Consider the following 25,458-nt stretch of genomic DNA (forward strand, 5'->3'; position numbering starts at 1 on the left):
TCTAGCACATAGCTCATGGCAGCAAGATGACATCTTCCCCCGCACTAATAGGGTGTCATAAACATGAGGTATAGAGAATATGCAGCACATGCTAAAACTAACAAAAACCTTATTATTCACCTGGACAGTAAAAGTAGGCATTACACTGTACACTGTATACTGTCCAGTTCACCTCTAAGCAGAAACTAGATAACCACGTCACTTTTTTACCTCTACAATTGATCAGAGTTTTATATAACTTCAGTAAAAAAATAGGAAAATTAGACTTTTTTTCAGCACAGAATGAATCTGGGGACAGGGATGGCTACTAGTGATGAGCGAGCTTGCTTGTTTAACCCTTTCGCCGAGCACACTCGGGTGCTTTCTGAGTATCTTCGGCGTGCTCGTATATTAAGTTTGAGTCCCTGCGTCTGCATGATTTATGGCTGTTAGTCAGCCTCAACACATGCAGAGATTGCCTATTTGTTAGGAAATCCTCACATGTGTTGAGGCTGACTAACAGTCATAAATCATGCAGACGCAGGGACTCTAACTTAATATATTAGCACGCCAAAGATACTCGGAAAGCACCCGAGCATGCTCGGCGAAAGGGTTAAACGAGCACGCTCGCTCATCACTGTAACATCCCTGGCGGCGTGCTGGCTTGGCTTACCACCTCTCACCATGCAAGACCGCTATCTTACCTATCTGTCCAGGCTGCACACTTTGCTCCAGTACCTCCTGTGTGCATGTCTCTTGTCTGATTGCTTAGGGCAGCGGCGCGGTTACTGCATGTTTCTTAGAGTTACTGTGTGCACAGTCCTAATGCGTCCCCAGCCTATTGCTGTGAGTCACTGGATACTTAAACCCCCTCCACCCAGTAGGAGGTGCCTGAGCAACACTTTTCTTCAGTGTGTTCCTTGCAACTGAGTTGCCAGGTCCTGTCCTGTATCTTGTCTGTTCCATCCCTGGGGGCTGTATACCCAGGCCTGTTACCTGTATCTGTGACTTCTAGTCTGTCTCTGCCACCCTGGGGGCTGAGTTCCCAGGCTCGTTCCTGTATCTTGTTCCCGGTTCAGTTCCTGTCTGAACTGTGTCCTAGCCCGTTACCTGTTTGTCTCTATGTCCGAACCTTCCCTTTTCCTGCAGTGTCTGAACCTGCACCTAACTCCAACTCGTTGTCTCTGAACTTCTGTTTCTGAGTTTTGTGTACACTCACTACTTCATTGTAAGTACCTTGTGTGTATCTGGTTCTGCTTGTTCACCGCACCTGCGGTTTTGCTCTGCTTGTTCCCTGCACCTGCGGTTTTGTTCTGCTCTGCTTGTTCACCGCACCTGCGGTTTTGCTCTGCTCTGCTTGTTCACTGCACCTGCGGTTTTGCTCTGCTCTGCTTGTTCACCGCATCTGCGGGTTTTGCTCTGCTCTGCTTGTTTACCGCACCTGCGGGTTTTGCTCTGCTTGTGTACCGCAACTGCGGGTTTTGCTCTGCTCTGCTTGTTTACCGCACCTACAGGTTTTGCTCTGCTCTGCTTGTCTACCGCACCTGCGGGTTTTGCTTTGCTCTGCCTGTCTACCGCATCTGCGGGTTTTGCTGTGCTCTGCTTGTCTACTGCACCTGCGGGTTTTGCTCTGCTCTGCTTGTCTACCGCACCTGTGGGTTTTGCTCTGCTCTGCTTGTCTACCGCACCTGCGGGTTTTACTCTGCTCCGCTTGTCTACCACATCTGCGGGTTTTGCTCTGCTCTGCTTGTCTACAGCATCTGCGGGTTTTGCTCTGCTCTGCTTGTCTACCGCACCTGCGGGTTTTGCTCTGCTTGTCTACCGCACCTGCGGGTTTTGCTCTGCTCTGCTTGTCTACCGCACCTGCGGCTCCGTTCCTGTATCCCAGTCTGTACTGGTCCCTATCCTGCCTGCGTTCCTACCTGCCGGTGCCCACCTGTCTGCATGCCAGCCGTGCCTGCCAGTGCCCACCTGTCTGCATGCCAGCCGTGCCTGCCAGTGCCCACCTGTCTGCATACCAGCGGTGCCTGCCAATACCCACCTGTCTGCATACCAGCCGTGCCTGTCAATACCCACCTGTCTGCATACTAGCCGTGTCTGCCAGTACCCACCTGTCTGTATGCCAGTCTAACCTGCCTGTTCCTGCATTCCCCGGTGTGGGTCAACAGCTGTGACCGGGGTCTGACCTGGAGTAGCACCTGGTCCCTCTACTCGGTTCCTCCCTGGTTCATGGAGTCGACTGAGCCGCCGTGCGACCTTGGTCGGACCAGGTTGATACTTAGTCATGCCCCTCCAGACACTCCTCGGTTCATGGTCCAGTGGGATCACTAATCATGCTCACGCCAGTCAGTCCGGGCGTGTGCGTAACAGTTTGCTCAGGCCATGGTCCCCGTTGAGCCCCGCGGCCCTTCGCTCTTGGAGACATTTGAATTCTTGTCTAGTGAATATGTGCACCAAGGAAAAAAATTTTCTCAAGCTGAGGTCCAGGCGATTTACGCACCAGCCCAAATGGAGCTATCAGCACTCGTTCCTGTGGATCCACCACGGTACTATGGGGATCCAAAACAAAGCCGTGCATTTGTGGAGCAATGTATGCTGCATTTCAAATTCTATGCTCACTATTTTCTTACTGATCGGGTTAAAGTAGCATTCATGATGTCCTACTTAGCGGGTGATGCCTTGAATTGGATCACCCCCCTATGGGAAGCATGGGATCCTATCGTCTCTGACCTGCAGGCCTTCCTGGTGGCCTTTCTAATGGTCTTCGATGACCCTAACCCTGAGGCTTCTGCTAAAGCTTCCCTTCCCAATATCCTGGAGCAGTCCCAATGGGTGATGCCTGTAGGTAGCCCACCAGCTCTCCAGCCTGAAGAGACTGCTGCCCACACAGAATTCACACAGGATGACAATGCTCCACAGAATACTTCTCTTCCCAACCTCAAGAGGCAGTCCAGACGTGCAAGGCGTAGAGGTAAACCGTCACGCCAGGTTCTGTCCTCCCAAAGACCTCCTGTTCCCCAGCCTGTTGAGGCAGCTACCCGCACAGAATCCATGAAGGATGACCATGTTCGTCAGGCAAAGCAGAGGCCGGAACTCAGTCACAAAATCGGATTGCGGTCCCGCTGCGGTTGTTTGGGACACCATGACGGTCTCTGTCCAGCGAAGGTTGGAGAATCCCAAGACATTAGGCCTGTAGGAGAGGCTGCCCTTGGCATTAGTGTTTCCTCTCCACAGATGACCATGACTGTCTCCGTGGCAAGTGAAGACCTCGGATTAACCAGAAGTTTCGGGCTTAAAGCCTTGAAGAGTCGGTGTCTGATTCCCGTCTGACAACTTCAGAATCCGGTTTGGGCATTGTCAGCGGAAGGACGAGCCCTACTTAGAAACAGTCAAAATATGTCTGTACAAATTAAGCTCCAGATTGGAGCATTACACATGAAGAAGTTCACATTCCAGGTGCTGTCAGGTTTACCCACAGGTCGTCCAGAGCCGAGAGATCTAGTGCCCGCTCAGGTCTGGAGATCCTGCATGGTGTTTCCTGGGGGACTACTGAGGTACAAGGGGTGTCCAGTCCCCATATCTTCAGGACAGTCAGCAGTGTCTTCTTCATCACCCGATCTTCTAGTCGCTGACTCGCTGTGCGCTGAAGTGTCTGAAGGAAGGGAAGCCGAGGCATTGTCCCCACACAGTCTCGACGATTGTACCAATGATCTGGCTTTAGGCACCGCCCCGCCTCGCAGACGTGTCATCTCGGAAACCAGACTGAAGTTGGTCCCTAAGCAAGGATCCTCCATCTCTAACAAATCTGGCAATAAGTCCATCAAGGCGGTGGCTACCTCCAAGTCTCTGCACCCCTCCAACCAGGCGGAGGACCTCCAGTTGCCTCCTGAACCCTCTGGGGTGCCACCTGATAACAAATGGAGAGAGACTTTTCTGCACCCTGTACCTGGTACTTCGCCCACTTCATCCAGTAAGCTTGACAAAGTGTACATCAAGGCGGTGGTTACCCCCGAGTCTCTGCACCCCTCCAACCCGGTGGAGGATCTCCAGTTGTCCCGTGAATCATTTGGGGTGCTATCCGATATTAACAAATGGAGAGAGAATTTCCTGTGTCTTGTTCCTGGTACTTCACTCACTTCATCTGTTGCTGAGGATGGCCCGATTAGAGGAAGCATTTTAGTCACCAAGATGGTGAGACCAGTTTCGTTCCCTCTAGTGGACAGGAGAGGTAATCTTCTTGAAGAGAAGGATCGGCCTCCAAATTCTCTGCAGAGAATCCTTGCAGGCTTGAAGAAGAGGGGGCGTAAAAGGGGGGGTACTGTAACATCCCTGGCGGCGTGCTGGCATGGCTTACCACCTCTCACCATGCAAGACCGCTATCTTACCTATCTGTCCAGGCTGCACACTTTGCTCCAGTACCTGCTGTGTGCATGTCTCTTGTCTGATTGCTTAGGGCAGCGGCGCGGTTACTGCATGTTTCTTAGAGTTACTGTGTGCACAGTCCTAATGCGTCCCCAGCCTATTGCTGTGAGTCACTGGATACTTAAACCCCCTCCATCCAGTAGGAGGTGCCTGAGCAACACTTTTCTTCAGTGTGTTCCTTGCAACTGAGTTGCCAGGTCCTGTCCTGTATCTTGTCTGTTCCGCCCCTGGGGGCTGTATACCCAGGCCTTTACCTGTATCTGTGACTTCTAGTCTGTCTCCGCGACTCTGTTGGCTGAGTTCCCAGGCTCGTTCCTGTATCTTGTTTCCGGTTCAGTTCCTGTCTGAACTGTGTCCTAGCCCGTTACCTGTTTGTCTCTATGTCCAAACCTTCCCTTTTCCTGCAGTGTCTGAACCTGCACCTAACTCCAACTCATTGTCTCTGAACTTCTGTTTGTGAGTTTTGTGTACACTTGCTACTTCATTGTAAGTACCTTGTGTGTATCTGGTTCTGCTTGTTCACCACACCTGCGGTTTTGCTCTGCTCTGCTTGTTCACCGCACCTGCAGTTTTGCTTTGCTCTGCTTGTTCACCGCACCTGCGGTTTTGCTCTGCTCTGCTTGTTCACCGCACCTGCGGTTTTGCTCTCCTCTGCTTGTTCACCACATCTGCGGGTTTTGCTCTGCTCTGCTTGTTCACCGCATCTGCGGGTTTCGCTCTGCTCTGCTTGTTCACCGCACCTGCGGTTTTGCTTTGCTTTGCTTGTTCACCGCACCTGCGGGTTTTGCTCTGCTCTGCTTGTTTACCGCACCTGCAGGTTTTGCTCTGCTCTGCTTGTCTACCGCACCTGTGGGTTTTGCTCTGCTCTGCTTGTTTACCGCATCTGCGGGTTTTGCTCTGCTCTGCTTGTCTACCGCACCTGTGGGTTTTGCTCTGCTCTGCTTGTTTACCGCACCTGCGGGTTTTGCTCTGCTCTGCTTGTTTACCGCACCAGCGGGTTTTGCTCTGCTTGTCTACCGCATCTGCGGGTTTTGCTCTGCTCTGCTTGTCTACCGCACCTGCGGGTTTTGCTCTGCTCTGCTTGTCTACCGCACATGCGGGTTTTGCTCTGCTCTGCTTGTCTACCGCAGCTGCGGGTTTTGCTCTGCCCTGCTTGTCTACCGCATCTGCGGGTTTTGCTCTGCTCTGCTTGTCTACCGCACCTGCGGCTCCATTCCTGTATCCCCGTCTGTATTGGTCCCTATCCTGCCTGCGTTCCTACCTGCCAGTGCCCGCCTGTCTGCATGCCAGCCATGCCTGCCAGTGCCCACCTGTCTGCATGCCAGCCGTGCCTGCCAGTGCCCATCTGTCTGCATACCAGCCGTGCCTGCCAATACCCACCTGTCTGCATACCAGCCGTGCCTGCCAATACCCACCTGTCTGCATACTAGCCGTGTCTGCCAGTACCCACCTGTCTGTATGCCAGTCTAACCTGCCTGTTCCTGCATTCCCCGGTATGGGTCAACAGCTGTGACCGGGGTCTGACCTGGAGTAGCACCTGGTCCCTCTGCTCGGTTCCTCCCTGGTTCACAGAGTCGACTGAGCCGCCGTGCGACCTTGGTCGGACCGGGTTGATACTTAGTCACGCCCCTCCAGGCACTCCTCGATTCATGGTCCAGTGGGATCACTAATCATGCTCACGCCAGTCAGTCCGGGCGTGTGCGTAACAATAACTAATGGCTACTTTTGGGAAAAGGTCTCTGTCTGTCACTAAAATGAGGCTACTCTGTTTCTTCCTTTAGATTATAAATATGGTAAAAAAAAACAATGGACTGTTCTTGTCCTTTTTCTGAAAACGACTTCTGGAAATTGGGACATAATGTCAGACTCTCCGACTCCAGAATTTATGAGCGTTAAGCAGTTTTGTGTGTGGTACCAGTTTAGTATAGCAATGCCTTCAGAATGTAAAAGACAGTGCAGTAGATATATATTTGTATTTATTGCAGTTTATTGAACAATATGGTATTTCCACTTATTCTGTTACCGCATTGGCACATCACATGGGTTTTCATAGCTGTTGGAGGCCTAATTAAGGATCTAAGTTCTGTCCTATGTGTATGGCTTCATTCAGATGTCCGTGCTTTTCATGTACCCATTATAGTCTGTGGGGCTATTCACATGTCTGTGTTTCTTTGTGGACCGAGGGTCAGTTCAAAAACAAACATATTCAAAAATATAAAAAAAGGTATAAAGCAAAATGAAAAAAAAATTTCACCTTACAAACTGTCTTCTTTTTTTTATATACTTTTTTTTATATGTATATCTTAATATTAAGTTCCCACGTTGAGCTTTTGATGAGCTTTTGATGCTGAATATCTTCATTGCTCATTGTGAGAACGTAGCCTTAGTGAAACTGAAAAAAATGGAGAAAAGTGAAATACAATGTTAAAAATATATAAAAAAAATTATAACACAAAAAATAAACTTTTTTCATCTTACAAACTGTTTCATTATATACATATTTATTGAATATGCTGTATATATTTATTGAATATGCACAATCAACATTGCAGCAATTTATCATATGAACCCAAAAATGGTGCCATTGAAGATAAGATAACAGCACATCCTACAGAACAAAGTACATTCTTTAAATTTTTGATGAAAAAAAAACAAAAAAAAAAGACTATGTTCTTAAGGAGTAAAAGAGCTGCGTTATTAAGGGGCTGATATACATCTCACACTGGACGTTTTAAAATCCCTTTAAGGGCTCGCTCACATGATCTTATTTTTGGTCCGAGTGCTGTCAGTGAAAAAAACGCACAGCACTCAGACCAATGTTATTCAATGGGACTGTGCAGATGAGCAATTTTTTCTGACTAAATCTGTGTGTGCTAAAAATTGAAACTTACACTTGTTTCTTCCGTAAATCGGATAAGACTCACCTATTGAAGTCTATCAGTGCGAGAAAAAAAAATCGGATGCCATACGGAGCTACAGTATAGCATCTGATCTTTACTGATACATTGCAATTCTGTAATATAGGAAACTGTAAATGGTCATGTAAATGGTTAATAGCTGCTGGTGGAAAAAAAACGGACCACACACGGATGACAAGTGAGAAAAAAAAATCGTCCCACTTTTCTGGATGAAACTCTGAACGATTTTTTTTTTTAAACGCTATTCTCAGCCTACCCTAACAAACAAACTGGCTTTGTTAGCTATGGCAGCAGCTCAGCTTTCAGTTCTGGGAAAATGAAACCGCACGCTGATCAGATGCTCGGAGCAACAAGGCTGGTTTTTCTGTTTGCCAATTCTGATAAATAAGGCGTAAAATTGCATAAAAAAAAAAATAAAATAAAAAAATGCAAATAATACTTTTCACAAAACTGTTTATTTCTCAACGTTTGGAAAAATAATTTAGAATTGTTTGAATTTGACGATCTTGTGTTAGAGCCTAGACTGTGCTAGGATGACAGATTCTCGCTGACTAGTTCTGCAATCTGTGCCCTGTTAGGCGGTCAAATCAAAGACCGGGCCTGGAGAACATCTTCGAAACTCACTGTGGCACACTGGCGACACCAATGACCAAGTGAGGCTGCTGTGGAAAGACCCCAGAAATGTCGGCTGGAAAGACAAGGTGTCTTATCGCTGGTTCCTGCAGCACAGACCTCAGGTCGGATATATTAGGTCAGTACCTCCAGCAGGATGAATTCCTTTGTATAAGGGTACGTTCATATAACTGTATTTGTGCTGTATGGTGCTGTCCATAAAAAAAAAAAAAAATCACCTCACAAGGACAGCACTAGGACCATTGTTATTTTTTTTTTTTATACGGTTGTGTGAATTTTGCCTAAAATATATATTGTATAGATGTCTGTAGAGAGCAGTTTTCCCTATTGCAGGGCCTACTACAAAAACCATATATGATGGATTTACTGCCTATCTGTTCACTATTATATATACAGTATATATTTAAATATATATATTATATATGTATATATGAATAAAGTGAAATTATGATACAATTCCAGGGCAAGGTTTTATGAAGGTACAGAGCTGGTAGCAGATTCGGGCGTCACTGTGGACACCACTATGCGTGGAGGAAGACTTGGAGTATTCTGCTTCTCACAAGAAAACATCATCTGGTCGAATCTGAAGTATCGTTGTAATGGTACATTTTTTCATGTATTTTAATAATTTAATAGTATTATTGTGATGCTGAGTCACTTCACACGGACTAGCCATGAGTTGGGAAGTCAAGGAGTCCGAGGTCAAGAATACCAGGAATATAGCGGATCAGAGCAAAGGGGGTAGGAAAACGAATAGTCAGAACGAGGTCCAAGGTGTGGTAGCGATAGATCCGAACAAAGCACAAGGCACAGAGCAGAGAAAATAACCACACTGAACTGAAGCTACGACTGACAGCTATCTGGCACTGCCAGCCAAGTTACGTAGCTGGGTAATAATTAGGAACAGGGAGCAGCTAATGAAGGTTCAGCACCTCCAACTCTCAGATTGGACGGCCGAACTGTCCATCAAAACACAGACAACTCGGCACGCCCCTGCACCAGACTGGATGAATGAGCTGTCAATCACTACGTTCAAGAAACACTGAGGGGTGGAATCATTAAAATTTACCCCCAATCATTTGAAAAAGAATTGATCTTATGGGCTCCCTCAAAAAATTGGCAAATTTCTTGGGTGCCACTGAAGACATCCATATCTTCCCAAAAAGGTTTATTGTGCTTGATGGCAGGATGTTCTGTCATCAAATGCTTGACGGCATGATGTGAAAAAGCAGCTATGGCGGAAAGTTGGCAAGTATAGTTATATGGGATTCTGCAAAAGGAACAAACTACTACAAGAGCAGGAGGTCTACTATGAATTTACTTACCTGAATTTTAGCTAATAAAAAAACAATTCTCAGTCTTTAATATTTTCTGTACAGTTAATTTGACATTGCGTCTGAATTGCTGATACTGTTATAAATGGTAGAAACGATAATCTCTTCCATTTACTGCATTAGAGATGCACTTTGTCACCAAGGAATAGACATTTATTATATGACAGATTCCCACTACAAAATGTCACTGCTTGAAGCAGCTTAAGAAAAGGAGAGTTGGTCTGCACTGTATACTGTATGTAGTATGGATCCGGGAGATGAGTCAATGGGCCCATCATACAACAAAGGGTAGAGAGCTGTGAGATAGGAAATTAGGTGGATAGACATACAATTCATCAAGTCCAGTGATGAGGGGGCACGGTGGAGTCAGACGCTCCTGATCCATGTCGGAGCTGGGAGAAACTGGTGTGAAAATGCCGAAAGTTACATAATGTTGGCACAACTCCAATTCACACCATAATTTTGCGACTTTTCAAAGTTTTTATGCCACTTTTTTGGCCAAAGAGTATATACAGTATTAAAAAGATAAGGATTGGTAGGAAAGGGTGGCAATTAAGAGCTGATTGTCTAATTGTGCTGAAACTTTAGGTAGTGAGGGTTGTAGAAGTCATATTAAAAACGCCATAATATGAACCACCTGTGACCTATTTGTAAAAAAAAATTCTGTTCTTTGGGTAAAGGTAAGACAAAAGTTATCACCAATTACTAGAGATCCTGTTGCTAAGAGCTTATTCTGACAGGTGTATTAAACGTCCATGTGCAAAATGTATAGTAAAGTGAGAGCACAAGGACCAATGCAAGTCAATGCGGTAGTTCACATGAACATTTTTACACACTGATGGTTTGCATGTAAAAAAAAATTGCAGCATGCATTGCTTTAATCCGTATGGCAGATCAAACTTACCCATTATTATCAACTAGATGGTGGCCCGATTCTAATGCATCGGGTATTCTAGAATAGGTATGCGGCTGACCGGGCGCAATCAGCAGAGCTGTGTTTAAATTTTGCGCCAAAATCGCTGATTGGTCACGGTTGCTGGCCTCGACCAATCAGCAAAGCGGTGTTAAAATTTGGCGCCTAAATCGCAGATTGGTCACGGCCGGCGGTCGCGACTAATCAGCAGAGCGGGGTTTAAATTTGGCGCCAATAATGCTGATTGGTCGCGGCCAGCGAACGTGACCAATCAGCAGAGCGGTATTTAAATTTGGCGCCAATAATGGTGATTGGTCACGGCAGCGACCAATCAGCAGAGCGGTGTTTAAATTTGGCACTAATAATGCTGATTATTCGCGACCGGTAACCGCGACCAATCAGCAGAGCGGTGTTTAAATTTGGCGCCAATTTCTCTGCTTGGTCGCGGCCGGCCACTGCGACCAATCAGCGAAGCGGTGTTTAAATTTGGCGCCAATATGGCTGATTGGTCACGGCCGGTGGTTGCGACTAATTAGCAGAGCGAGATTTAAATTTGGCCCCAATAGTGCTGATTTGTCGCGGCCGGCGACCGCGACCAATTAGCAGAGCGTTGTTTAAATTTGACACAAAAAACGCAGATTGGTCGCGACCAATCAGCAGAGTGAGGTTTAAATTTGGCGCCAATACTGCTGATTGGTCGCGGTTGTAGGCTGTGACCAATCAGCAGAGCGGTGTTTAAATTTTGCGCCAATACTGCTGATTGATCTCGGCCAGCGACCGTGATCAATCAGCAGAGCGGTGTTTAAATTTGGCGCCAAAATCGCTGATTGGTCGCAGCCGGCGGCCTCGACCAATCAGCAGAGCGTTGCTTAAATTTGGCGCCAATCTCGCTGATTGGTCGCGGCTGGCGGCCTCAACCAATCAGCAGAGCGTTGTTTAAATTTGACGCCAATCTCGCTGATTAGTCGCGGCTGGCGGCCTCGACCAATCAGCAGAGCGGTGTTTAAATTTGGCGCCAAGCTCGCTGATTGGTCGCGGCTGGCGGCTGCGACCAATCAGCAGAGCGGGGTTTAAATATGGCGCCAATAATGCTGATGGGTCGCGGCCAGGGACCACGACAAATCAGCAGAGCGTTGTTTAAATTTGGCACAAAAAACGCAGATTGGTCGCGGCTGGTGGTTGCGACCAATCAGCAGAGTGAGGTTTAAATTTGGCACCAATACTGCTGATTGGTCACGGCCGACAACCGCGACCAATCAGCAGAGCGGTGTTTAAATTTTGCGCCAATACTGCTGATTGATCTCGGCCAGCGACCGCGATCAATTAGCAGAGCGTTGCTTAAATTTGGCGCCAATCTCGCTGATTGGACGCGGCTGGAGTCCGATACCAATCAGCAGAGCGTTGTTTAAATTTGGCGCCAATCTCGCTGAGTGGACGCGTCTGGCGTCCGCGACCAATGAGCAGAGCGTTGGTTAAATTTGGCGCCAAGCTCGCTGATTGGTCGCGGCTGGCGTCCGCGACCAATTAGCACAGCAGTGTTTAAATGTGGCGGCAAGATCGGTGATTGGTCGCAGCCGCTATTTAAATGTGGCGCCCAAATCGGTGATTGGTCGCGGGCAACGACCGTGACCAATCAGCAGAGCGGTGTTTAACTTTAGCGCCAAGATCACTGATTGGTCGTGACGCGCCCCTGGGCCTGTGTCGCGCTGCGTTGCGCACGCGGGAGCTTACCCGGAGCCGGATCTGTTGAGGGTTGTAGTCTCGTGGCGGTGACCCGGTCCGTGCCCAGGGAGTCAAACTGAGCGGCGATGTATCAGCGGTAGATGTTGGACGACTACGCCACCCGTTGAGTACAGCTAAGGAGCTGCTGCTGCAGGGCAGACCGCTGAGGCCGGTGGTAGGATTGTGCAGCGTGATAGTATAACCCCCAACGGGAGGGGTATGGCCTCAGGGCAGCTGACGTGGATGATGGGGGTAGCAGGAACCACTCGGAGACGGTACGGTGTAGTTCAGGGTCTTTACTGGTGACAAAGATAGACCCTCCCGGAGTACTGGCTAGCGATTGGGGCCTGGTCAGTCCTTGAGCAGATGGGATCTCCCCTGGCCAGGCGGAGTTGTAGGCCTCCCAAACTAACTGTACTCTTCTGGCTACCTTGCTAGAGGCGGGTATAAGTAGCCCACGTCCCTGAGTGTACCGTGTGGTGCTCACCCGTATGGCCGGTGACTCGGGGCCTTCTAGTAGCTTCCGCTCCATGACGGCGGTGCTGGTCCCATGCGTGTGACCGTGCCTTCGGGTTTCTTGGCCAGAGGACCTGGAATCCCCTGCCTGACGGATTCTGCTGCTGGGTAGGAGTTAGTCCCCACAGCCTCGGACTCCGGGTCCGGTAAGAAATCTTCTCAGTCAGGGCGAGCTCTGCAGCTGCCAGCCCCTGACTCCTTGTAACACTGCTCCCACAGAGCTCCTGATGTTCTGTTCCTATATTTGCTTCTTTTCTCTGTCTCTACTTCTTCTCTACTCACTAACCCTGCCTCAGCCCTAGGTTTATATAGGGGAAGTTCTTCCCCTCCCAGGACTGGGCAGGAGGTGTGGCATGCATAGGATTCCTGACCAAGAGACCTCCCACCTGCTCTCAGACATAACATTGCTGTTACTGTGGAAACCAGATCCCTGGGGTGCCACATTCCCCCCTAGTGAAATTTAGTACTCCGGGACTAAACATATTTTAGAAAAACATAACAAGATATAACAATAACAATACAATAAAGAAACACATAAAGGTGGTCACGGCATGTCCGTAACCGGGTGCAGTCTTTGAAGAAAGCAAGGTGTCCATTTCACCAAAACAGGGAGACGTAACCAGGTAGGGGTCTGTCCTGCCCCGAGTCCTTAACAGTCTTTAGTCCGTCCTGGGTTACGCTCCAACTATGTACACAGGATTCCCGGTAAATCCACCAAAGACTCCTATAAACAACTAGAAACACATAATTATACACAAGCAACAAGAAAAACAGGTAACCACAAATAAAACAATTTATACACTTCAAATCCTCCAACGTGCGGGTAACTGGCCTCTAGTGGCCCTAGTGGACCTACGGAGCTGACTGTCTGGCCCTGAACTACAGGGTGTAGGAGCTGTTAAGGGTAAACTGGGCAGCGGTCTACGGGCCCTTTGGCTCACTAGGGATATGGCAGGCTCACTGCAAGCAGAGGGTTGATCCTCCTGGTCTGCTGGTGTGGGGTCTTCTGCCTCCGGGACCGGCTGTTCTTCCAGCTCTACCTGTTGCTCCGTAGGTGCTTGGGATGCTGGTTGGAGGAAGGTGAGTACGGGTACCACAACTGCACCATTGACTTGAGTCCAAGACCGCGGGAAGTCTCCGAGCACAGTACTAACCATATCTTCCCTTTCCTCTACGGGTCGATGGTCTTCTTGTTCCTCTTCAGGGTTCCGTAGCTGTTCAGGACACTTCTTCAGGTGATCCCGGGATACAATGGCTGTGGTCTCCCCTCCGTCTTTACTGATGGTACAGACCTTCGGGTTCTCGTGGCTTGAGGGCAGTACGGTGTACGGGTCCTTCTCCCACTGGTCGTCCAACTTGTGGAGCCGTCTTTTCCTCTTCAAGACCTGCTCTCCGGGCACCAGGGGAACAGCGGGAGCATACTGGTTGTAAGTTTTCTCTTGTCTCTCCCTAGCCTGACAGAGACTTCGCTCCACGCTCTCCTGTACTTTCCGGTACTGCTGCTGCCTCTCTGTGTCCCAGTCTGCTTCTGGTGAAGTGTCCTCGGGTGTCAGGACTCCCATTTCCAGGTCAACAGGTAACTTACCAGGTCTCGCCCTCATTAGGTAAGCCGGGGTACAGTTGGTGGAACCTACCGGGATGTGGTTGTATAGGTCCACTAGATCGGGCAGCTTCTCAGGCCACAGACTGCGTTCTTCCAGGGGCAACGTTTTCAGAAGATCCATTACCACCTGGTTCATTTTCTCACAAAGTCCATTAGGGTGTCGTCCTTATCTTCCGGCAGCCATACAGATTGCAGAATTCCTGGAAGACCTCCGCTTCAAAGGCAGGTCCCTGGTCCGTCAGCACTTGGTCCGGGTACCCGTGTGGACGGCAGAAGTGCTGCTGGAAGGCTCTAGCTGCTGTTTGAGCCGTTAAGTCCTTGACGGGGACGACAACCAAGAACCGGGAGTAATGATCCACGATGGTTAACGCGTAGACGTAGCCACTTCTGCCTGGGGTCAGTTTTACATGATCCAAGGCTACCAGTTCCAACGGCTGCCGGGTGACGATGGACTGCAGGGGAGTCTTCTGGCTGGCACGGTCCTTCCTCCTCAGGTTGCACGGGCCACAGTCTCTGCACCACCTCTCGATGGTTCCCCTCATGCCTACCCAATGGAACCGCCCGCTCAGCAGGAACTCCAGCTTCTTCCATCCGAAATGCCCAGCTCCATCGTGGTATGCCTCCATCACCATGGCTGCGTCTCGTCGTGGCACCACTACTTGCCAGATTAGTTCATGCGTCCGGGAGTTAACCATCCTGCGGCACAACTTCCCCTTGTAAAGGAACAGTCTACTCTTTTCTGCCCACAGTTGCTTGGCTTCCTCCGGAGCGTCTGGGTCAAGGCGAGCCTCTGGCTGAGTCAGCATCTCCTTCACCAGCCGGACAGCAGGGTCACTGTCTTGCGTTTCCGCCCAGTTGTAGTGAGGTAAGGGGTTAAGCGTAGCGCCTTGCTTACTCCTTACCCGATGGGAATACTGGATAGTCCCATGATGGTGAAACGCAGGGAGTTCGACTTCTTCCAGTCCCTCTGGATCTTCTCCTACGTCCGGTAGGTTTGGCATCCTGGACAGGGCGTCCGCGTTGGTATTGGAACGTCCTGCCCGGTATTTGATGGTGAACTCGTAGTTGGACAGGCGGGCCATCCATCTCTGCTCTAGGGCACCGAGTCTTGCCGTGTCCAGGTGCGTCAACGGGTTGTTATCCGTGTACACGACGAACCGGGAAGAAGCGAGGTAGTGCTTAAAGCGTTCGGTGACTGCCCACACCACTGCCAGGAACTCTAGCTTAAATGAGCTGTAATTCTCAGGGTTTCTTTCGGTGGGGCGCAGTTTTCGGCTGGCGTAAGCGATTACTCGCTCTTTCCCCTGCTGGATCTGGGACAGCACGGCTCCTAGCCCGATGTTACTTGCGTCGGTGTAGAGGATAAAGGGCTGGCTGTAATCCGGGTACGCCAGGATTTCATCCCCCGTGAGGGCCATCTTCAGCTGGCGGAAGGACTCTTCTTCCAACTTCTCCCATCTGAAGGGCGGCTTCTGGTTCTTGGCCTTCCGGGACTGGCCTATCAGGAGGTCCTGCATAGGAGCTGCCTTTTTGGTGAAACCGGGGATGAACCTGCGGTAGTAGCCTACCAACCCGAGGAACTGCCGCACTTCCTTTACACTGGAGGGACTTGGCCATTCCTTAATTGCGGTGATCTTATCAGAGTCGGGAGCCACTCCGTCAGCGCTCACCACGTGTCCCAGGTACTGCACCTTTGGTTTCAGGAGGTGACACTTGGAGGGTTTCACCTTTAGGCCGTAGCTTGCCAGAGCTTCGAACACTTCCGCCAGGTGTTTCAGGTGGTCCTCATAAGTCTTAGAATATACGATGACATCGTCCAGGTACAACAGGACCGTCTCGAAGTTTCTGTGGCCCAGACAGCACTCCATTAATCGTTGGAAGGTTCCTGGTGCGTTGCAGAGTCCGAGCGGCATGCAGGTAAACTCGCTAAGTCCCATCGGGGTGGTGAATGCGGTCTTCTCCCGGTCCGCCTCTGCTACAGGAACCTGCCAGTACCCACTAGTGAGATCCAAGGTAGAGAAGAAGTTAGCAGATCTTAAAGCAGCCAAAGACTCCTCTATCCTTGGTAAGGGGTACGCATCCTTGTGTGTGATACGGTTGATTTTCCGGTAATCTACACACATCCTCATGGTGTTGTCTTTCTTTTTGACTAAGACTAGTGGAGCTGCCCAGGGGCTACAGCTATCCCTGATCACCCCAGCCTCCTTCATGTCTCTAAGCATCCCCTTGGCGTGTTGGTAGTGTGCAGGGGGTACGGGTCGATACCTCTCTTTTATGGGAGGATGGTCTCCCGTGGGGATGTGGTGTTCTACCCCCTTGACTCGCCCGAAGTCTAACGGGTGTTTACTAAACACTCTCTCGTACTCTTGAACCACCCGATAGACTCCCTGTTTCTGGTGTGAGGGAGTGGAGTCAGTACCCAAATGTAGTTGCTGACACCAGTCCTCCATTGTTTTCTTAGAGCCGTTACCTTCCTCCGGGTGAGATGGAGGCAAGGGTTCCACAGATTGTATAGCATTTTGGTTAATGGTATATAATTTGGCTAGCGTGGCATACCGGGGCAGGTACACTTCCCTCTTCCCGATATTGATTATGCGAACGGGCACCCTCCCATGGCGTACATTAACCACCCCCCGTGCTGTCAAGATGGTGGGCCTACTGTCTGAGTAAACTGGTTCTACCATTGCCTGGTAATCTCTACCTCTCAGACCAATAGCTGCCCGGCACCAAATCATCATTTCACTTTTTGGGGGCATGGCAATAGGGAAAGGGTCACACATTCTCACGCTACCAATCTCACCGCCGGAGAGTTCCACCTGTTGCCGTCGCATCAGTGCCCGGATCTCTTTTTGGAGCACTCGCTGCTCGCCGGAGCTGGCATTCTTGGCAACCTGCTGTAAAAGGAAAATCACCTCTGCAAGACAATTTTCAATTACATTAGTTCCTAGAGTTATCTTTGGGTGACTCTCGTGTTTGTCAATGTCTACAATGATCAGTCCCTGTGCTGCCAGTTCAACTCTACCAATTTTAATGGTCACCTCTTTAAATCCGATCTGTGGCACGGGCTGACCATTGCTGGCGATGATACTCAAGTCGTCGTCAGGGTAGCGGGTAATATCCGAGTCATTCCAGTACTGCTTGAAGAGCACGTACGGGATGGTGGTGACCTGTGACCCGGTGTCCAGTAGGGCACTCATAGGAATGCCATCCAGTACCACAGGCAAGACTGGACGTCCTCCCACATATTTGTCGCGCCAGTTCGATGGGCTTGATGATCTTTTTCCTAGGGGTTGGCCCTCTACCCTAGGTTGTGCCAGTTTAAAGGACAGTACCTTGCCATATGTCCGGGTTGATTACAGCGGCGGCAGATGGGTCGTCCGTCCTCGTTGTATCGGTCGCTGGGTCTTCCTCTGGCCGGTGGGGTCCTCCTTGGTCGACGCCACGGGATGTCCTCCGGTCCAGATGCCAGCTGGATCTTCCCTGGAGTAGAAACCTGTAAAGACTGCACAGTTCGGGTTAGCGCAGCAACGCTTTTAGCTAGCTCTTGGACCTGATGGTGCAGGTCTGGAGCCGGGTCATTGCTCAAAGCCTGCGCATCAGCTCCCACAGGCCCTGCCGACAAGGGCGCCGCCTCCTGGTGGTAAGTAGTAGTGGGGCGTCTGTGGGTCACAACGCCACCTGGTGCCGGTTCTCGGAGCACCCGGATGGCTCTGTCCTTGAACTGTGCAAATCCCAGATGAGGGTCCTGTAAGGCCATTGCCCGCAACTGGGTTCGGTGGGCATTGCAATATAAACCCTCTATAAATTGTTCAGTCAACAGCCTGTCCTCGGCTCCCACGCCGTCAGGGTCGGTCTGCTTAATGGCTCTCAGGGCCTCTTGTAGGTTCAGGGCATAGTCCCTTATACTCTCATGTGCCCGCTGTTTGCACCCATAGAATATAAGCTTGATCTCGGCTGAGGTGCGGGTATCAAAGGTGTCCCTCAGCCGGGTTAGTATCCCTGCGACAGTCCTCCCCCCAGGTGGCCAGGACTTTACCTCCCTTCGGGCTGCCCCAGTTAATTGGGCCACCAGGATGCTCACTTTTTGCTCTTCTGTGAGGGGGTACACCTGGAAGAGGCTATCCAGCTTTTCTCTAAAGTCATGCAGGGTATGTGACTCCCCTGAGTACTGGGGTAGCCAGGCCGCTCCCGGGATATAGGGCATGGTGAAAGGCATGACTGCAGCAGCGATGGCGCTGGCGGGGGTTGAGGCAGTGAAGCTCTCCTCCGTATCCGACATCCTCCTCCCCCCTAGTGGACCGTGGCCTACCTTGCGATGATCCTCTTCCGTAGGCCGCGGCTCCGCAGTAGATCGTCAGGGTTGAGGACCTTCCGTCGCGCTCCTCTGACGTCGGCGTCTGCTGGGCTCCTTCCAGGACCTTACGCGACGTCCGGACGTGAGGCGGGGCTTCAGTTCTCGCGCGCTTTCGGAGTCCACGCCCCTCTTCTTCCCGCGCGACGTCTTCAAGATGGCGTCCAACGGCGGGAAAACTCCACGGAAGGCGGGAAGAAGGCTGAAAATGGCGCCGGATGGCGGGAATCTTCACCGATGGCGGGAAGAAGGCTGAAGATGGCGCCGGATGGCGGGAATCTTCACCACAGGTAAGTTTGAACAGTCTCTTTCAGGCACGCAGTACCCGGTGGTTGCGGGCACGAAATCCTGACGACTACGCCAAAAGTTGACGCGCCCCTGGGCCTATGTCGCGCTGCGTTGCGCACGCGGGAGCTTACCCGGAGCCGGATCTGTTGAGGGTTGTAGTCTCGTGGCGGTGACCCGGTCCGTGCCCAGGGAGTCAAACTGAGCGGCGATGTATCAGCGGTAGATGTTGGACGACTACGCCACCCGTTGAGTACAGCTAAGGAGCTGCTGCTGCAGGGCAGACCGCTGAGGCCGGTGGTAGGATTGTGCAGCGTGATAGTATAACCCCCAACGGGAGGGGTATGGCCTCAGGGCAGCCGACGTGGATGATGGGGGTAGCAGGAACCACTCGGAGACGGTACGGTGTAGTTCAGGGTCTTTACTGGTGACAAAGATAGACCCTCCCGGAGTACTGGCTAGCGATTGGGGCCTGGTCAGTCCTTGAGCAGATGGGATCTCCCCTGGCCAGGCGGAGTTGTAGGCCTCCCAAACTAACTGTACTCTTCTGGCTACCTTGCTAGAGGCGGGTATAAGTAGCCCACGTCCCTGAGTGTACCGTGTGGTGCTCACCCGTATGGCCGGTGACTCGGGGCCTTCTAGTAGCTTCCGCTCCACGACGGCGGTGCTGGTCCCATGCGTGTGACCGTGCCTTCGGGTTTCTTGGCCAGAGGACCTGGAATCCCCTGCCTGACGGATTCTGCTGCTGGGTAGGAGTTAGTACCCACAGCCTCGGACTCCGGGTCCGGTAAGAAATCTTCTCAGTCAGGGCGAGCTCTGCAGCTGCCAGCCCCTGACTCCTTGTAACACTGCTCCCACAGAGCTCCTGATGTTCTGTTCCTATATTTGCTTCTTTTCTCTGTCTCTACTTCTTCTCTACTCACTAACCCTGCCTCAGCCCTAGGTTTATATAGGGGAAGTTCTTCCCCTCCCAGGACTGGGCAGGAGGTGTGGCATGCATAGGATTCCTGACCAAGAGACCTCCCACCTGCTCTCAGACATAACATTGCTGTTACTGTGGAAACCAGATCCCTGGGGTGCCACAGTCGCGCTCTCCGCACGCGACCAATCAGCGAATCGTATTGGTGAGGAGCGGGGAGCGGAATCGTATTAGTGAGGACCGGGGAGCGCCGCTGCCTGTGCGGGTACTTCCGCTGCGAGAACCCGGGACATGAGCGGGCGCTCTGATCAGAAGTATCCCGACCCGCAGCGCCGCTCCCTGGTCCTCCCTTGACACCCTGGCCGCTGATGTCCCCACAGTATCCGCATGGTGTTACAAAGGTCCGGACATTTGTGTTAAAAATCGCTGATTGGTCGCTGGCGCTGCCCGCCAATCAGCAATTTTTAACACAAATGTCCGGACCTTTGTAACACGATGCGGATACTGTGGGGACATCAGCGGCTAGGGTGTGAAGGGAGGACCGGGGAGCGGCGCTGCGGGTCGGGATACTTCTGCTGCGAGCGCCCGCTCATGTCCCTGGTTCTCGCAGCGGAAGTATCCGCACAGGCAGCGCCGCTGACATCCATGCAGCTGGGGTGTGAAGGGAGGACCGGGGAGCGGCGCTGACATCCAATTGGTCGCGGCCGCTATTTAAATCTGCCGCACAAATCGGTGATTGGTCGCTGTCTTCTTGGCGCCAAAGTTAAACACTATTGTGCTGATTGGTCGCGGACGCTGACCGCGACCAATCACCGATTTGGGCGCCAAATTTAAATATCGGCCGCGACCAATCACCGATCTTGGCTCCACATTTAAACACCGCTGTGCTGATTGGTCGCGGCCGATATTTAAAATTGGCGCCCAAATCGGTGATTGGTCGCGGGCAGCGCCAGCGGCCAATCAGCGATTTTTAACACAAATGTCCGGACCTTTGTAACACCATGCGGATACTGTGGGGACATCAGCGGCTAGGGTGTGAAGGGAGGACCGGGGAGCGGCGCTGCGGGTCAGGATACTTCTGCTCCGAGCGCCCGCTCATGTCCCGGGTTCTCGGAGCGGAAGTACCCGCACAGGCAGCGCCGCTGACATCCATGCGGCTAGGGTGTGAAGGGAGGACCGGGGAGCAGCGCTAACATCCAATTGGTCGCGGCCGCTATTTAAATCTGCCGCACAAATCGGTGATTGGTCGCTGTCTTGGCCCGCGACCAATCACTGATCTTGGCGCCAAAGTTAAACACTATTGTGCTGATTGGCCGCGGACGCTGCCCGCGACCAATCACCGATTTGGGCGCCAAATTTAAATATCGGCCGCGACCAATCACCGATCTTGGCTCCAGATTTAAACACCGCTGTGCTGATTGATCGCGGCCGATATTTAAATTTGGCGCCCAAATCGGTGATTGGTCGCGGTCAGCGCCCGCGACCAATCAGCACAGCGGTGCTTAAGTTTTGCGCTAAGATCAGTGATTGGTCGGGTCCGAAGACCGCGACCAATCATCGAATCGTCTTGGTGAGGACCGGGGAGCTGCGCTGCCTGTGCGGCTACTTACGCTGCGAGAACCCGGGACATAGCGGGCGCTCGCAGCAGAAGTATCCCGACCCGCAGCGCCACTCCCCGGTCCTCCCTTCCGCATGGAGGTCAGCGGCGCCGGCGGTCCTTCCGCTGCTACCGGCCGGGAGATGAGCGCCTCGCGCCGCTCATCTCTCGGCTGCGCTCCGCTCCGTCCCGCAGATGAGCCGCTAACGGCCGTCATCTTTTTTCAGAAATCCCGCGGCGCTGATTGGCCGCTGCCGGACCAATGAGCGACGCAGGATTTCCTGGACAGACAGACAGACACACAGACAGACAGACAGACGGGATAAGACGATTATATAGTAGATGGGTATGCAAAAAACAGCTCACATGCAGATTGCTATCCGTTTTCACTGATCCATTATAATTAATAATATAGAAAAATATTGTTGGCCTTTTATGACTTATTACATTTTTCATACAGTAACCAGATGCCATATGCAGGTACAAAACAGAGATACGGATGGCACATGAATGTAATAAATAGATATAGGGATGGCACGTGGATGTAATAAATAAATATACGGATGGCACGTGGATGTAATAAATAGATATACGGATGGCACGTGGATGTAATAAATAGATACACGGATGGCACATGGATGTAATAAATAGATATACGGATGGTACGTGGATGTGATAAATAGATATACGGATGGTACGTGGATGTGATAAATAGATATACGGATGGCACGTGGATGTAAAAAATAGATATACGGATGGCACATGGATGTAATAAATAGATATACGGATGGCACGTGGATGTGATAAACGGAGATACGGATGGCACATGGATGTAATAAATAGATATACGGATGGCACATGGATGTAATAAATAGATATACGGATGGCACGTGGATGTGATAAATAGATATACGGATGGCACGTGGATGTAATAAATAGATATACGGATGGCACGTGGATGTAATAAATAGATATACGGATGGTACATGGATTTAATAAATAGATATACGGATGGCACGTGGATGTAAAAAATAGATATATGGATGGCACATGGATGTAATAAATAGATATACGGATGGCACGTGGATGTGATAAATGGAGATACGGATGGCACATGGATGTAATAAATAGATATATACGGATGGCACGTGGATGTGATAAATAAATATACGGATGGCAAATGGATGTAATAAACGGAGATACGGATGGCACATAGATGTAATAAATAGATATACAGATGGCACATGGATGTAATAAACAGAGATACAGATGGCACATGGATTTAATAAATAGATATACGGATGGCACATGGATGTAATAAACAGAGATACAGATGGCACATGGATTTAATAAATAGATATACGGATGGCACATTGGTGTAAAAAATAGATATACGGATGGCACATTGATGTAAAAAATAGATATACGGATGGCACATTGATGTAATAAATAGATATATGGATGGCACATGGATGTAATAAACGGAGATACGGATAGCACATAGATGTAATAAATAGATATACGGATGGCACATGGATGTAATAAAAGGAGATACGGATGGCACATGGATTTAACAAATAGATATATGGATGGCACATGGATGTAATAAATAGATATATGGATGGATGGCAGGTGGATGAAAAATTGTCTGTTTTCTGGATGAAAAACAGCCGAATTCGTGTATGCTTGTCAGAACACAGCCTAACACAAAGCGCCCTCCCCCGCCCCCCATTAAGATCATGAACACTTGATAAAAGGTAAAGATGGTGCTGATATTCACCAAATCTATGACCTCATTAATGGTAAGCGATGCCCCAGAATGACATATATTAGATGCACTATATATTGGCACCAAGACAGCAAAGGTATAAATCTTCCTGTCCAAGACAATAGACCCATTGCAGTAATTAATGAATTTGTATGTGGATCTGTATCATTATTTTGCAAATTTGCGCAAACCACAAAAAGCATGTAGTGTCATACGCATATCTAATGATGCTAAATATTTAACTTTTCAGGAATATAATTGCTATTGTTTCCCCTGCCAGTAGAGTAAGAACCTGCAGGCTCTGAGATAATGTGTTTTTCCTCTTTATTTCCAGACACAATCCCCGAGGACTTTCAAGCTTTTCAAGCTCAGCAGTTTGCAAGTTAAAGGAGCGTAGAGTCAGGGAAGAAGTGTATTTTTTTGTTTTGCTGTAATCACATTTTTATTTGTTAATAAGGAAGCAATCTCTGATGTAACAAAGTTCTTTTTATACCTACTGTACATGAATGTATGTGAAAGGAAACAGATACTATAAGGATCGGTTAGAGGGTACACTAAGGTGTCTCCTAGGTGGTCTCAGAAGCATAAGTTGTGATAAGTTGATGCTACAGAGTTAGAGATTTCCCAATAGATATTGGTTAGGTAAGGTGCACATTACCATTGTGTCCAAAGTTGGGCTCATGCACTCAGGAGGTATGTGCCCGACAGTGGTCACAGCTAGGATGGATGCCAAGACATCTGTCCACCATAGAGACCCATTGTAAAGAAATGTAGACCGCATTGGACCTCTGTATATACAGTTTGCTGCATTTTTACAGTGATCACACATGTTCAATTGCAATTAAAGCAAATCCATTGTATTACTAAAAGTAATGTTCATTAAAGAGTAACTAAAGGCTTTTTATACAATTATTGACCATTATTTGAAAAGTTATGTATATAAAATTTGGAATACACTTAATTATCTTATTTTGCCTCCTTCTCTCCCAAAAACATGTGCTGCAGTGCTGTTCCAATCTCAATTCTAGCTCTTTTAGAAGCTGCTTTGAACTGCTGCTTAGTAAGATCCCTACACTATGTTCAAGCAGAGTATGGGACTTTCCTTTCTTAGTCACTTTGCACACAAGTCAATGCACTGCTAAAAATTATAATTTTAAAGCAAGCTTAAAAATAATTTCACCAGTCAATTCAGTGTTTTGCTCGTTTGTCTGGTGAACAGCAGCCTGGTTATACTGCTCAATTATTGGGAAACAAGCGTTTATATCAACAATCCTGAGAATCGTGCAGTGTAAATTTTCTCTTATTCTGCAGATGGACCATTGTGCTTCCTGGCAGACAGGAATTGAAATTAGCATCAAGATCAAATATTAGAAGACCAGTTTAGGCCATGTTCACACGTTCAGTATTGGGTTAGTATTTTACATCAGTATTTATAAGCCAAAACCAGGAGTGGAAGAATCAGAGGAAAAGTATAATAGAAACACGTCAGCACTTCTGTATTTTTCACCTACTCCTGGTTTTGTCTTACAAATACTGACCAAATACTGAATGTGTGAACATGGCCTTAATCCATTTGGAACAATATGCATTTATAAAGCATTGCTCCAAATCTAGTAATCAACTTTACTATAAATCCAGATCCTTTGTATTAATTTTCTGTTTATACATTAGCGACATTCAGTCTCTAGTAAGGCTGGCAGTGACTTCTTAGCATTGTTGCCTAGTGGCACAGGTTACTGGGTTACAAATACACGAAGGACAGCGTATTCATGGAGTTTATGTCCTCCCCATGTTGAGTGGGTTTCTTTTGAAAACTTAAATTTTCCCTGGCAATCCAAAAAGTATTAAATGACCCTAGTGTGTGTATTTAACTCCTTACTGACTTATGACTTACATTTTCGATATGCAAAATATGAAACTATAAATCAAAATGTCATACATACCCCAAAAAGGTGTAATAAAAAAACATTAGCTCAAAGAGCAAAAAATAAGCCATCACCCAGCTCCATTGACGGAAAAATTAAAAAAAGTTATGGGTGCCACAAAATGGTGACAAATACACATTATTTTGTTTTATTAATACATTTCAGAACATTTTTTCAGCTCTAAAATAATAAAAAAAATGGTTTGATATCGCCATACTGTACTGATCTGCAAAACATGTTGCCAGGTATATTTTTACCGAACAATAAACACTGTAAAAACAAAACCTAATAAGCAATAACAGAATTGTGGGGGTTTTTTTTGGCAATTTTACCTTACTTAGAATTTTCCTGTACCCTTAAAGGGAATCTGTCACCCCCTGAGAGATATCAGACCTCTACTATGGCCATACAGTGTATAGAAAAGTAAATCTGTACTTACCTGTGTGGCCCATAGTAGAAGTTTGATTGCAGAGAAAAGTGTTTTCATGAACTCCGTCTTACACAGGCTTGGCGTCCCCCGGATGCCAAGCAATCCCCGCCTATGTGCTTATTATTCCCCGAAATCCCCGCCTA

General features: G+C 49.1%; 1 protein-coding gene across 1 annotated transcript in view; it reads left to right on the plus strand.

Annotated features, from left to right (window-relative positions):
- Window positions 1–25,191, plus strand: part of THBS4 (thrombospondin 4) — a 93,180-nt gene extending 67,989 nt beyond the window's left edge. The window contains exons 20-22 of the mRNA XM_073680194.1: window positions 7,898–8,070; window positions 8,415–8,554; window positions 23,295–25,191. Coding sequence (XP_073536295.1) covers window positions 7,898–8,070; window positions 8,415–8,554; window positions 23,295–23,347 — 366 coding nt within the window. The 3' untranslated portion in view covers window positions 23,348–25,191. The remainder of the gene's footprint in view (window positions 1–7,897; window positions 8,071–8,414; window positions 8,555–23,294) is intronic.
- Window positions 25,192–25,458: the final 267 nt, after the last annotated feature.

Source organism: Phyllobates terribilis, unplaced genomic scaffold, assembly GCF_046119375.1.
Source record: "Phyllobates terribilis strain yellow unplaced genomic scaffold, ASM4611937v1 Scaffold_1__5_contigs__length_1240528914, whole genome shotgun sequence".
Taxonomy (NCBI): Eukaryota; Metazoa; Chordata; class Amphibia; order Anura; family Dendrobatidae; genus Phyllobates; species Phyllobates terribilis.